Source organism: Terrapene carolina, unplaced genomic scaffold, assembly GCF_002925995.2.
Source record: "Terrapene carolina triunguis isolate 2854851 unplaced genomic scaffold, T_m_triunguis-2.0 Scaffold42, whole genome shotgun sequence".
NCBI classification, from domain to species: domain Eukaryota; kingdom Metazoa; phylum Chordata; order Testudines; family Emydidae; genus Terrapene; species Terrapene triunguis.
This window is the reverse complement of record NW_020664393.1, coordinates 56,112,489-56,123,891: the sequence shown is the minus strand read 5'-3', so window position 1 is coordinate 56,123,891 and position 11,403 is coordinate 56,112,489. Positions and strand designations below refer to the sequence as shown.

The 11,403-nt window shown below is 40.0% G+C and overlaps 1 protein-coding gene across 1 annotated transcript in view; it reads left to right on the top strand.

The window, feature by feature from the left end:
- The window catches only part of YWHAQ (tyrosine 3-monooxygenase/tryptophan 5-monooxygenase activation protein theta), a 38,445-nt gene extending 27,354 nt beyond the window's left edge, over positions 1–11,091 (top strand). Inside the window, exons 3-6 of the mRNA XM_024213252.3 lie at positions 2,021–2,144; positions 8,309–8,472; positions 8,908–9,003; positions 10,002–11,091. Of these exons, the coding sequence (XP_024069020.1) occupies positions 2,021–2,144; positions 8,309–8,472; positions 8,908–9,003; positions 10,002–10,061 (444 nt within the window). The 3' untranslated portion in view covers positions 10,062–11,091. The remainder of the gene's footprint in view (positions 1–2,020; positions 2,145–8,308; positions 8,473–8,907; positions 9,004–10,001) is intronic.
- Positions 11,092–11,403: the final 312 nt, after the last annotated feature.

Genomic DNA, 11,403 nt, shown 5'->3' with positions numbered 1-11,403 from the left:
GAGCCGAACTGCGAATGCAGGGAGGGAGGGAGGGAGTGATTTCTGCTGCAGGGGGGAGGGGGAGGAGCTCTTTCTGGCTGTCGGAGCCCCATGTAAGTGGCACCATCCGGCTGGCTGCACTGTTAGCCGCGCGTGCTCTGCATGGGGTGGGGTGAAGTCCGGACATTTACAAATTCCCCCCGGATGCTATTTTTAGCTTAAAAAGCCGGACATGTCCGGGGGAATCCGGACGAATGGTAACCCTAATCAAATCAGATCTGTTTCCAGTGAGGTTCGACAGTGCTATTCAAAATTTTCATTAGTGATCGGGAAGTAAATATAAAATCACTGCTGATCAAATCTGAGGGTGGCATGCAGATTTGAGTAGTAAGTGACAGGGCAAACAGAGATCTGGATCACTTGGTAAACTGGGCTCATACAAATTAAATGTTTTAATACAGCCAAATGTATTGGACAAGAAGCTCAACATGAACTACCAATGCAATGCTGTGGGAAAAAAAGGGCTAATATGGCCCTTGGATGTGTAAACGGGAGTAGTTAATAGGACTAGGGAGATGATTTTTACTTCTGTCTATGGCACTAGAGAGGCAGATATTGGAATACTATGTACAGTTCTAGTGTCCACTTTTTAAAAAAAGAAAAAAAAAAAAAAAAAGGATTTTGGGAGCAGAAACCCAGAAAAATGGTTTTTGAGGGCTGGAGAAAATGCCTTGCAGTGGACTTAAGAAATTCAGTCTCTTCAGTTTATCAAAAAGATTGGGGTGGCTTGATTATAGTGTACCTGGGTAGTGGGCAGGAAATGGGATATGGGAACTAAACTTTAGTCTACCAGGGAAAGGTATAACAAGAACTAATGGCCGGAAGTTGAAGCCAGACCTAATGTGTCCATTGCTTTTAATTTTGAATTTCACAATGAGGGTGATTAGCCATTGGAATAGTGGTGGGTTCTCCATCTCTTAGGCATCCAGTCTTGATCTGAAGACTTTCTGGAAGATATGCTTTAGCCAACCACATGTTGTGTTCAGAATGGGATAGCTGGATGAAATTTAGTGGTGTCTCGTGTACAAGAGGTCAGATCTACCTTATGGTACCTTCTGGCCTTAAATTATATGAATCAATAAATAATTCATCTACAAATAAAGTGCGCATGATGCACATGTACACTTGAACGTTTGGCCTGTAAATTGCCCCGCTGTTTCAGTTAATTCCCTGTTGAGATTGCTGTGGTGGTCCATGTGTCTGAGCTGCTTCAGGTTCATACAGCCTTCTCCAGGCTCAGACATATGTTCATATTTTTAAGGTTATATTTATACCAATGAGGCCTAGAAACTGTTTTCTGTGGGATGCAAGCTTTCATTTGAATCTGGATGTCATGCTTGCTGGATAGCTACAACAAATTGGCAGACAAGTTTATACTCCACACCTAAATGTTCAGTCATAATTAACTAATGAATATCACTTAAGAAAACAATAAATAAAATCCTGCTCACAGGTCTTGGCCATAAAGTGGAAAATAAAAATTCCCTATTTTTAAAGAGGCTTGAATTTCTGATGCATTGTGTTGTTGTTTTTTCCCAGTGAAATGGACTGGTCTCAGACTAATCTTCAGTTAAAATTATTTTCTATTGGAATACATGGATTCTTCCTTAGTGCATAAGCATATATTCAGGCTTGCTTTTTGCTATAGATTTTGCCCTTTTCTAACTTTACTATCACTCTTTTTCTTTCCACAATGTTTTAGACAGCTCACCGAACTGGAGCCTTTAAAATGTTCTAGGCTTTTTAGTGTTTGTTACTATGCAAATAGTCTAATTCGTTAAATGAATATTCATTTGTCTAAAAGACATTGTTAAAGAATTTCTAAATACTTTGCAGATTTTACTCTTACTTTGAGCTTCTTAGCATATGCGCAACGTGCCTGAGGTGTTATGTGACCAGGATTACTTTAGCTAAACCAGTATTTGGAGGATCTTCCATTGCAGTGCATGCAACATGCTAATATCTCCTATTCCTGCTTTAGGAGCTGCTGGACAAATTTTTAATAGCTAATGCAACTAATCCAGAGAGCAAGGTATTCTACCTGAAGATGAAGGGAGACTACTTCCGATACCTTGCTGAAGTTGCATGTGGAGATGACAGAAAACGTAAGCATACTGTGTTCAACCATGCTCAAATAGTTAACGCTTACTTCTGTTTTGAGGTGGTGGGGAGAGGAAAGAGGAGCTAGAATGCACTGCATGTGTCACTAACTTTCATAACTCATATGCCACTCAATAAAATGGAGAGGGACTGCGTTTAGATCTGATCTCTGTGCCAGTTTTCAAAGTTTAGATTGACTTTTACTAGACCTCAAGGGTTCTGCACTGAAAGATTTCATTATATGGTGGAATGGAATTTAGTGTAGTAGTCCCTTCCCCCGCCTCCTCCCATGTGAATGGCTATTGAAGAAACACACTTATTTGAAACTTTCAAAATACACTTTAGGTGAAAGGTCTCCTAATGGCTTAAGAGATACTTAAAACTATACTTGTATTTTTTCCCCCCAAGGTAAGTAGGCTAGAGGTATTGGGGAAAGAGGAAGCTGTCTACAACTTTCTGTCTTCATTGACCCTATCAACCCATAGTTTTAATTGGGCAAAACTTAACTGTCAAGCCATGACTCCTTGAGTCAGATGCAGCATTGTGTACACTAGGAATTTACTTGTCTCAGGGGTGTAAAAATCCTTCTGTCAACGTAGTTACTCCCTCTCGGGGAGGTAGATTACCTATGCCAACGGGAGAATCTGCATAGGTAGTGTCTACGCTGAAGTGCTACAGCGGCGCAGCTGTGCTGCTGTAGTGCTTTAAGTGTACACATACCCTAAATAAGATGACAAATGTAAATTAAGTTACTACCTAGATGGACAAAGTGATACTAAAGTAATAGTAATCCGGTACCCTATCAAGAAAGAACATTTATGGTGAGCTCCAGTCTTAAGCTGTCTGATGCTGGTAGAGCTAGTACACTCCTTTTGTGATTCTAGTCTGTTTACTTCTGCTGATCCTGAAGGACTATAGTCCCTCAGAAACCTCAGCAGCCATTAGGACTTACTGCAGGGGTGGAAAGAAACAGCCTATCACTTGATACGGGGCATTCAGATACTGTTAGCAGTCAACAGCTGTTCTGTGGACCATAGAAAACTGTTCACCATAACAGTTAAACTAGATGTTCAGAAGACACATTGGAATGAGTAAGAGAACTATCCTGTAAGGTACCCAGATGTCACAGCAAGGGCAATATAAAAACTTGGGCAGGTATTCAGAATTAGTGATAACTTCACACAGCTCAAGGTAGTCCTGGAGTTCTGCCATGATAGAGAAGGGAGTTTGCCAGTCCCTAAGGAGCTGAGCTGTCAGCTGGCCATAGAACAGAATGGGTTGCTGATAGTGTCAACCAGTTGTAAATGAATCCATTTAAACCAGATGTGAGGGAAGGGGATGAAGCTGATTTTCACTTACACAAAGGCCTTATTACACTTTTTCTGGCAGTGTAAAGGAACCTCAAAATGGGTGCAAATGTAAAATGGTGTAAAGAGGCCTTGATGTAAATGGGAACTGAATCTAAAACTCTTACAGCCCTTGGCCCTAACAGGACTGTTGCAGAAAGTCAAAGCCAGTACCATAGCATCAAGGGAAAAGCTTTATATAAGGCTATCATTGAATGTAATCAAGCTGTCAACGCTATCTTTGTTCAGCTTCCATGATAGTCTTACCTCCATTTTCATTTCCAATACCCAATATAAACTATATACCCAACTCTAAGGGCTTGTCTAAGCACAGAAGTTGCACTAATTTAAACTTGGGTTTTAAAACCCATTTTTGTAAACTGATGCAAATCCCTGTGTGGATACTTCTATAGGCAGGGCCACCAGCCCTGCCTGTGGTTTTAATATTCCTTGACATTTTCCATAAGACCCTGTTTTCAGTGGCTTATAACTTTATCAAACCATTTGGGTTAATATTTTCTGGCAGGTGTTTGCCTGAGGCTAAATTTGTTTAGAAATTTTCAGCCAAAATGGTTCAGTAGTTTCTGAAAACAACAGAGAAATGCTTTGCCCATGCAACAAAATTCTGATGGACTTTTCTTTGGAAAGCTTTGGAGCACAGATTTGAAATTTGGCAGGAGGTGGCCTTTGTGTCAGGGATGTGCCTTTTCCATCCCAGTGAATATCTACCCAAATTTGGCTATGTTATAAGCCTTTGAAGAATTGTACTTCCCCCATGTCCAATAGGTACTGCCTAATTTTTAACAGTTAACTTCCCTGAAGGTTCCATCTGCACTGAGTATGCTGCAGCCCAGGGCTGAGCAGGACTTTACCTGTTACCGCCGCTCTGGGCTGCTGCAAGCCAGTCTGGATTCACGCACCTCAAATGAGAGCATTGAGACTGTCTCTCCTGTCCCCTCAGTGATCCCCCTGATGGGCCCAGGCAGCATGGAAGAGGAATCTGCCTGACTGTAATGCAGATGAGACAAAAACCAGACCTTTGAGAGGAAGTAGATTGGGATAAGGAAACTGGGGCTAGAGACTGGCAGGAGTTGGGGAGGGGGAATGGGACACAAAACAAAGTTACAGACTGAGAGCCAGAGTGGGAAACCTGGAGGGGGGGAGAGATCAGAAGCCTGAAGAATGGAGACTGGGACTGGCTAAGTGAAGAGATTGGGACTGGGATAAGGAGCCAGTGTGGGAAAGAGATGGGACAGGGTGGAGGAGGGTATGTGGAAAAAGGAGTTAAGCTTAGTGGGAGGGAGAAATGGGGCGGGGAGGGGGGAAATGCCCATTAAGGTGCACAGTCTTCCAAATTCTTGAGGGGGGACACACAATATGAGCTATTCCATTAGCTCAAGTGGCAGACGTGCGTGGTGTATCTAATGGTTCCTGCTAATCTATGTGGGTGTCAATATGATGCCACAGGGTGGAATTTGTTTTTAGTTTGTATTTTAAAAACCTAGGAAATTAAACACAAATTGTTTAAAATACAATTTTCAAGGTTACCAAGTCAAGAACTCAGAAGTTAAATGCCAGAATTCAGGTTGCCTGTACATGTGCACTATAGAATCATAGAATGATGGTAAGGACCTCAAGTGGTCATCAAGTCCATCCCCCTTCACTGAGGTATGACCAAATAAACCTAGACCATCCCTAATAGTGATTTGTCCAACCTGTTCTTAAAAAGCGCCAATGGAAGCCTATTCCAGAGCTTAACTATCCTTAGAGTTTGGTTTCTCCCCCCACCAATATCCTGTCTAAATTTCCTATGCTGCAGGTTAAGTGTATTACTTCTTGTCCAACCTTCAATGGACATGGAGAACAATTGATCACTGTCCTTTTTAGAAGAGCCCTTAACATACATTTGAAGACTTATCGGGTCCCCTCTGTCTTCTTTTCTCAAGACTAAGGCCAGGTCTACACTACCGCGGTAGTTCGACGGCTGGCAATCGAACTTCCGGGTTCGATTTATCGCATCTGGTCTGGACGCGATAAATCAATCCCGGAAGTGCTCGCCGTCGACTGCGGTACTCCAGCTCAGCGAGAGGAGTACCGCGGAGTCGACGGGGGAGCCTGCCTGCCGCGTCTGAACCGCGGTAAATTCGAACTAAGGTATGTCGACTTCAGCTACGTTATTCACGTAGCTGAAGTTGCGTACCTTAGATCGAATTGGGGTGTTAGTGTAGACCAGGCCTAAACATGCCCAGTTTTTAATCTTTCTTTATAGCTCAGGTTTTCTAAATGTTGTATCACGTTTTGTTGCTCTCCTCGACTCTCTCCAGTTTGTCCACAGCTTTCCTAAAGTGTGGTGCCCAGAATTGGAGACAGTACTCCAGCTGAGGCCTCACCAGTGCCCGGTACAGCAAGACAACTACCTTCCATGTCTTACATATAACATTCCTCTTAATATCCCTCAGAATATTAGCCTTTTTTGCAGCTGCATCTTTGACTCTCATTCAATTTGTGATCCACTATAGTCCCCAGATCCTTCAGCAGTACAACGGCGTAGCCAGTTATTCCCCAATTTGTATTTGTTTGATTTTTTTTTTCTTTTTTTTTTTCCTTCCTAAATGAAGTACTTTGCGCTTGTCTTTATTGACTTTCATCTTGTTGGGGGTTTTAGACCAATTTTCCAGTTTGTCAAGGTCAGTTTGAATGCTAATCCTGTTCTGTAAAGTTCTTGTAACCCTTCCCAGCTTAGTTCATCCACAGATTTTATTGGCATACTCTCTACTTCATTATCTAATTTGTTGATGAAAATATTGAATAGTACCAGACCCCGTGCAGGATCTCAATAGATATGCCCCTCCCAGTTTGACAACTACTCAGATTTTAGGCCATAGAGGGATCATCATGATCATGTAGTCCAGTGGTTCTTAACCTTTACTGCAGCCTGCACCCCTTTGGTTCTCAAAATATGTTCTTGCACCCCTTATCAAAAATCGTTGAAGTAGGTCAGTTCTTTAAACCTAGATATATTTTTTTGTATATTACAGTAATCATTAATAAATACATAGGTTTGATGAAACAGAGTAGTTGTACGTACTTGCCTGTGCTTAATTTGTGTTTTTAATTATTTACCTTCTAAAAAAATCTGGCATGTCTCGCACACCCAGAAAGGGCATCTCGCACCCCCAGGAGGTGTGTGCACCCCAGGTTAAGAACCACTGACCTAGTCTGACCACCTGCCCATCGCAGGCCACAGAACCTCACCCGCCCACTCTTGCAGTAGGCCCATAACCTCTTGCTAAGTTACTGAAGTTCTCACATCTTGATTTAAAGACTTTCAAGCCAGAGAATTCACATTTACTTGAATTCAAATCAGTCAGTGACCCATGCCCCATGATCCAAGGGAAGGTGAACTTTCAGTATGGCAGTTACGTATCCACCTTATAGCAAATTTATCTAGACCACATTTCCCTAGTTTGCTTATGAGCATGCCATGTGGGACTGTCAAAAGCCTCATTAAAAATCAAGATCTATCAGATCTCCCCCACATCCCCAACATTCACTAGGCAAGTAACCATATCAAAAAAGAACATTACTTTGGTTTGGCATGATTTGTTCTTGACATATCCATGCTGGCTATTTATTACCCTGTTATCCTCTAGGAGGTGCTTACAGATTGTCTAATAAATTGTACCAGTATGACAGTCCGTATTTACATGATCACATATTATTTTTGCCATAGGACCTCTGCCTCATTCAGTGCATAGAATGAACTGTGCTCATTTAATGAGAAGTTGTTCATAGTTTTCACCTTGTTGCTCAGTGCATGGCCCCCTCTCTTTACTGCTCATTATTCAAGTCCTGCTATGAAGACAGTGAGCTTTTCTATGGCAATTATCACGACAGTATTTAGTAGAGTGCTTTACAAGTATTACTGAATTTATTTTCACAGCACGCCTGTGAGATGGGAGGAGTTGGGGGAGTATTATCCCCATTTTAGAGATGGGGAACAGTCGCAATGATATGGTCAAAAGTATTTACTAATTTTGTTGCCCAGTTAGATACGCGTAATACCCAATTGAGTTCTTAGTATTCTATCACACTTCATATGTTGAAAGCAAAATCCCACTGATGTGAGTGCTCAGCAGTTTTGCAGATCTCAATTTGGGCACCCAGAAAATGAGGAACACACAATTAGTAACTACCTGTGAAAAGTTTGATTTTAAGTGACCTACGTACCATCATAGAAGCTCTGTGGCAGGGATAGAATCCAGATTTCCAGGGCAGTATTAAATAGCCTTGACCATGAAAACACCTTTTTGTTTTTGTTTTTTATCATTTGCCTCACTTATTACATACACCTTCCTGCTTCTGCAACAAACAAAGGAGGAGTGCTATAGACACCAACCTCCTTTACTACATAACCCTGATGCATCCCCAGAGCAGCTCCACCCTGTCCAGTGGGGTCCTCTGGAAAAATTGTATGTGATCATGTAATTAAAGATTCATACACATAAGAGGGCTAAATAAAGGTTACATGGGCAACCTTAGTTCTGGGATTTCCTGAGTCCTTCACTTTGCAATTTTAATCTTAACATGTTTTTTTGTGTGTGTAATATCTGTTTAGTTTGAGCCTATAAATGTCAGTACACAGTTGCCCCAGTTTAAAAGTCACACCCTTAGTTAAGCCAATGCAACTGTTTCTTTCAGCCTAAATAATGAGGCTAAGCATTTCTCTAAGAAGGTATTTTAAGCTAGCGCGAGGGACTCCGCTTGCACTTTTCTCTATATCATCCCCCTTTTTATGTTGAAATGTTCCTGTTTCTCAACAGAAACAATAGAAAATTCACAAGCAGCTTATCAGGAGGCATTTGACATCAGCAAGAAAGAGATGCAACCTACACATCCAATTCGTTTGGGTCTAGCTCTTAACTTTTCTGTATTTTACTATGAGATCCTCAACAACCCTGAGCTTGCCTGCACGCTGGCTAAGACAGTAAGTTGCTCTATCTTTTTTTGGAAGGAGGGTAATTCTAATTAATGGAAGCTAATCTGAATAATGTGAATTGATCAGTCTGTCTTGTACAATAAAATCCTATTTCGTTTAATGTATTTGATTTGCAGGTGCCTACTGTCAACTGACTTAAAGGGACACTGTCAACTTTAAAATTCTTTCAGTAACAAATATTGTAACCTAAACATACAAGATTTGTGCTGTTTTAAGCTTTTTTACCAACTTGGGCAATGCAAATCAATGAAATTCTTTTCACTTTCTTCAATGCTGCATGCTTGTTTATTAAAGCTGTCTTCATGGAAAAAGGTTAAACTTAATTTTGAATTGTCCCTTTAATATCTACCCCTAGTAACACTAATAAGAATATTCATAATCAGTACTTCAATGTAAATATGAAAAACAACTTAATTATTCTAGGCTTTTGATGAGGCTATCGCAGAACTTGATACGCTGAACGAAGACTCATACAAAGACAGTACTCTCATCATGCAGTTGCTTAGAGACAACCTAACAGTAAGTTTCCCTTTTGTGCTAATTGGTCCAATAGCTGTAATTGTATAATGGCTATACTTAGACCTCATTTGTGTGATAAAACCAAAACATGGTCTTTATCTAGCACTGAGCATCCTGATATTTAGGCCTATTATGTGCTGTATTGAAGAGTTACTCTCCTAAGTAGGTTGATGTCTAATTTAAACTTTAGTGTGAAAAATTAATTGCATTAAACTAATCTGTGGCAGATTCAAACTTGGTTTGGACTAAAATAATAGCATGAGTTAGTCAGTTTACATATAGCTAAATACAACTTCACTTTCATCATAAGACCAACAGGCTCATTTGACTTAGCAGATAGGACTATAAATCTGGTGGAAAAAATGATGATAATCCACAGTCATTAAGACAAGAATGAAAAAAGTTAACTGTCTTAAAAGTATTACTGGTTCCAGCAATATTCCCCCATACTTAAATGGGGAATATGGCTGGAACTTTTAATACTTCTAAAACTGGAATGAACTTTTAAGGTGCACCAACTGTATACCATGTTAACAGTCTAAGGGAGAGCTAGCTACATACTCCAGCAATATTCCTCACTGTAGTTTTCCATAACAATAGGAATTGTGACCTTGACTTGTGAGGTGAAAGTGCAACCAGAGAGGGATATCTTGGCATTCCAGAGAACATACTTGTGTATTTCTTAAGTGCCAATAGTATAATTGGGTACAATATATTAAACAGATCTGTATTTGTTTAGCATTATGTCCACTTTGGCTAGTTAAATCTTAAACAATTATGTATATGGCTGTACCCTATAGATGAGAAGGTGCTCACCATAAGCCAGTGGAAGCTCTGCAAATTAAAGCAACAGAGCTTTACACCTCCAAACTATAGCACTTAACAAATGTAGAACTCCTCCCATCTAGTCCTTGACTTTAGTAATAGGACAGTTGGTGCTAACATGGAGGGTAGATGAATAAGTTTTCATGCTGATGTGGCTTTTTTCTTATTTCTAGTTATGGACATCAGACAATGCAGGAGAAGAATGTGATGCTGCAGAAGGTGCAGAAAACTAAACTGCACATGGGGTGTGTCATTCTCTCTTCCCTTCTCAAGAAACCTTTTTACACGTCTCCATTCCTTATAGCTCCACTTGGATTTCCTATAGCAAAGAGAACCCATCCATGTGTATGGAAATCAGTTTATAGTCTTTTCACACTGCAGCTTTGGGAAAACTCCATTCCTTGATTTGTGTTTGTCCTGGCCTTCCCTGTGTGCGGTTACTGCTGTAGAAAAGTATTAATAGCTTCATTTCATATAAACATAAGTAATTTCCAAACACTTATGTAGTGGACTAAAGTGTACCTGGTATTTAAAAACAAAAATCTGAACCAGTTCCTGCAAGTTGACTGTGTTTTGTATTCAGTAAAGATATTAAAATGTAGTTAATTGCAACTAAAGAGTGTTCAACATAGCTTTCTAATTCTCCACATTCCCTCTTATTCTGCAGGGTTTCCTTTCAGTAACTTACTTTCTCATGCTACTGTGTATTCTTTTCATGAAGGTTATGGAAGTATTGGGCCAGACGGAAAGTTTGGCATTTTTAGGTTGAGAATTACAAATTCAGTTGCCTTCTGTGTAATATACTGCAGGGGCTACTGTATGTCTGCGTGAAAATGAGGGTGTCTTCTTACTCAGTCTTCGGTTGCTGCTGTTTATAAGTTGATATCCCTTCCCAATAAAAGTCACTTACACTCCTGCCTTTGTAGTTCTGGTATTCACTTTACTATGTACTAGAAACAGCATGGAACTGCTGGAATACAGACAGTGCTTTTTGGCAGACTAAAGTGCATGTCATTTCTTAATACACTGGAATGGGAAAACCAATTCAAGTTCACATGTTCAAGTATAACATTTAGTACTTTTCCATGCAGATTTGTGCACATGTGAGAAGGTGTCAAGTTTGTCCAGTGATTGTTATTTAGAGAGTTGGACCACTATTGTGTGTTGCTAATCATTGATTGTAGTCCCAAAAAAGCCTTGTGAAAATGTTATGCCCTATGTAACAGCAAAGTAACATTAAATAAAATTACATTTTATAAACCACTTACTGCTTTTGTAACAATTCCATGCAATTACCTTAAGAGCTGAACTATAGCAAATCTTGCTATGAGAAATGTCCTTCTCAAACCTGTAACTCATACTTAGTCAATTGTTCAGGTGAATTCACTTTGTATTTACATATTAATGAATTGTATGAAAATACCTGAAAGTTAGTTATTCATATGAATAGTTCATAGGGACAGATAATCTTCAAAGTATAACCTGTGGCATGTGTCCTTCTTATTGAAGCTACTTGTACTGACAGAAATTGTTGTAAAAGACAGAAGCTAAGCAGTTAAATACCAAGTAGTACTC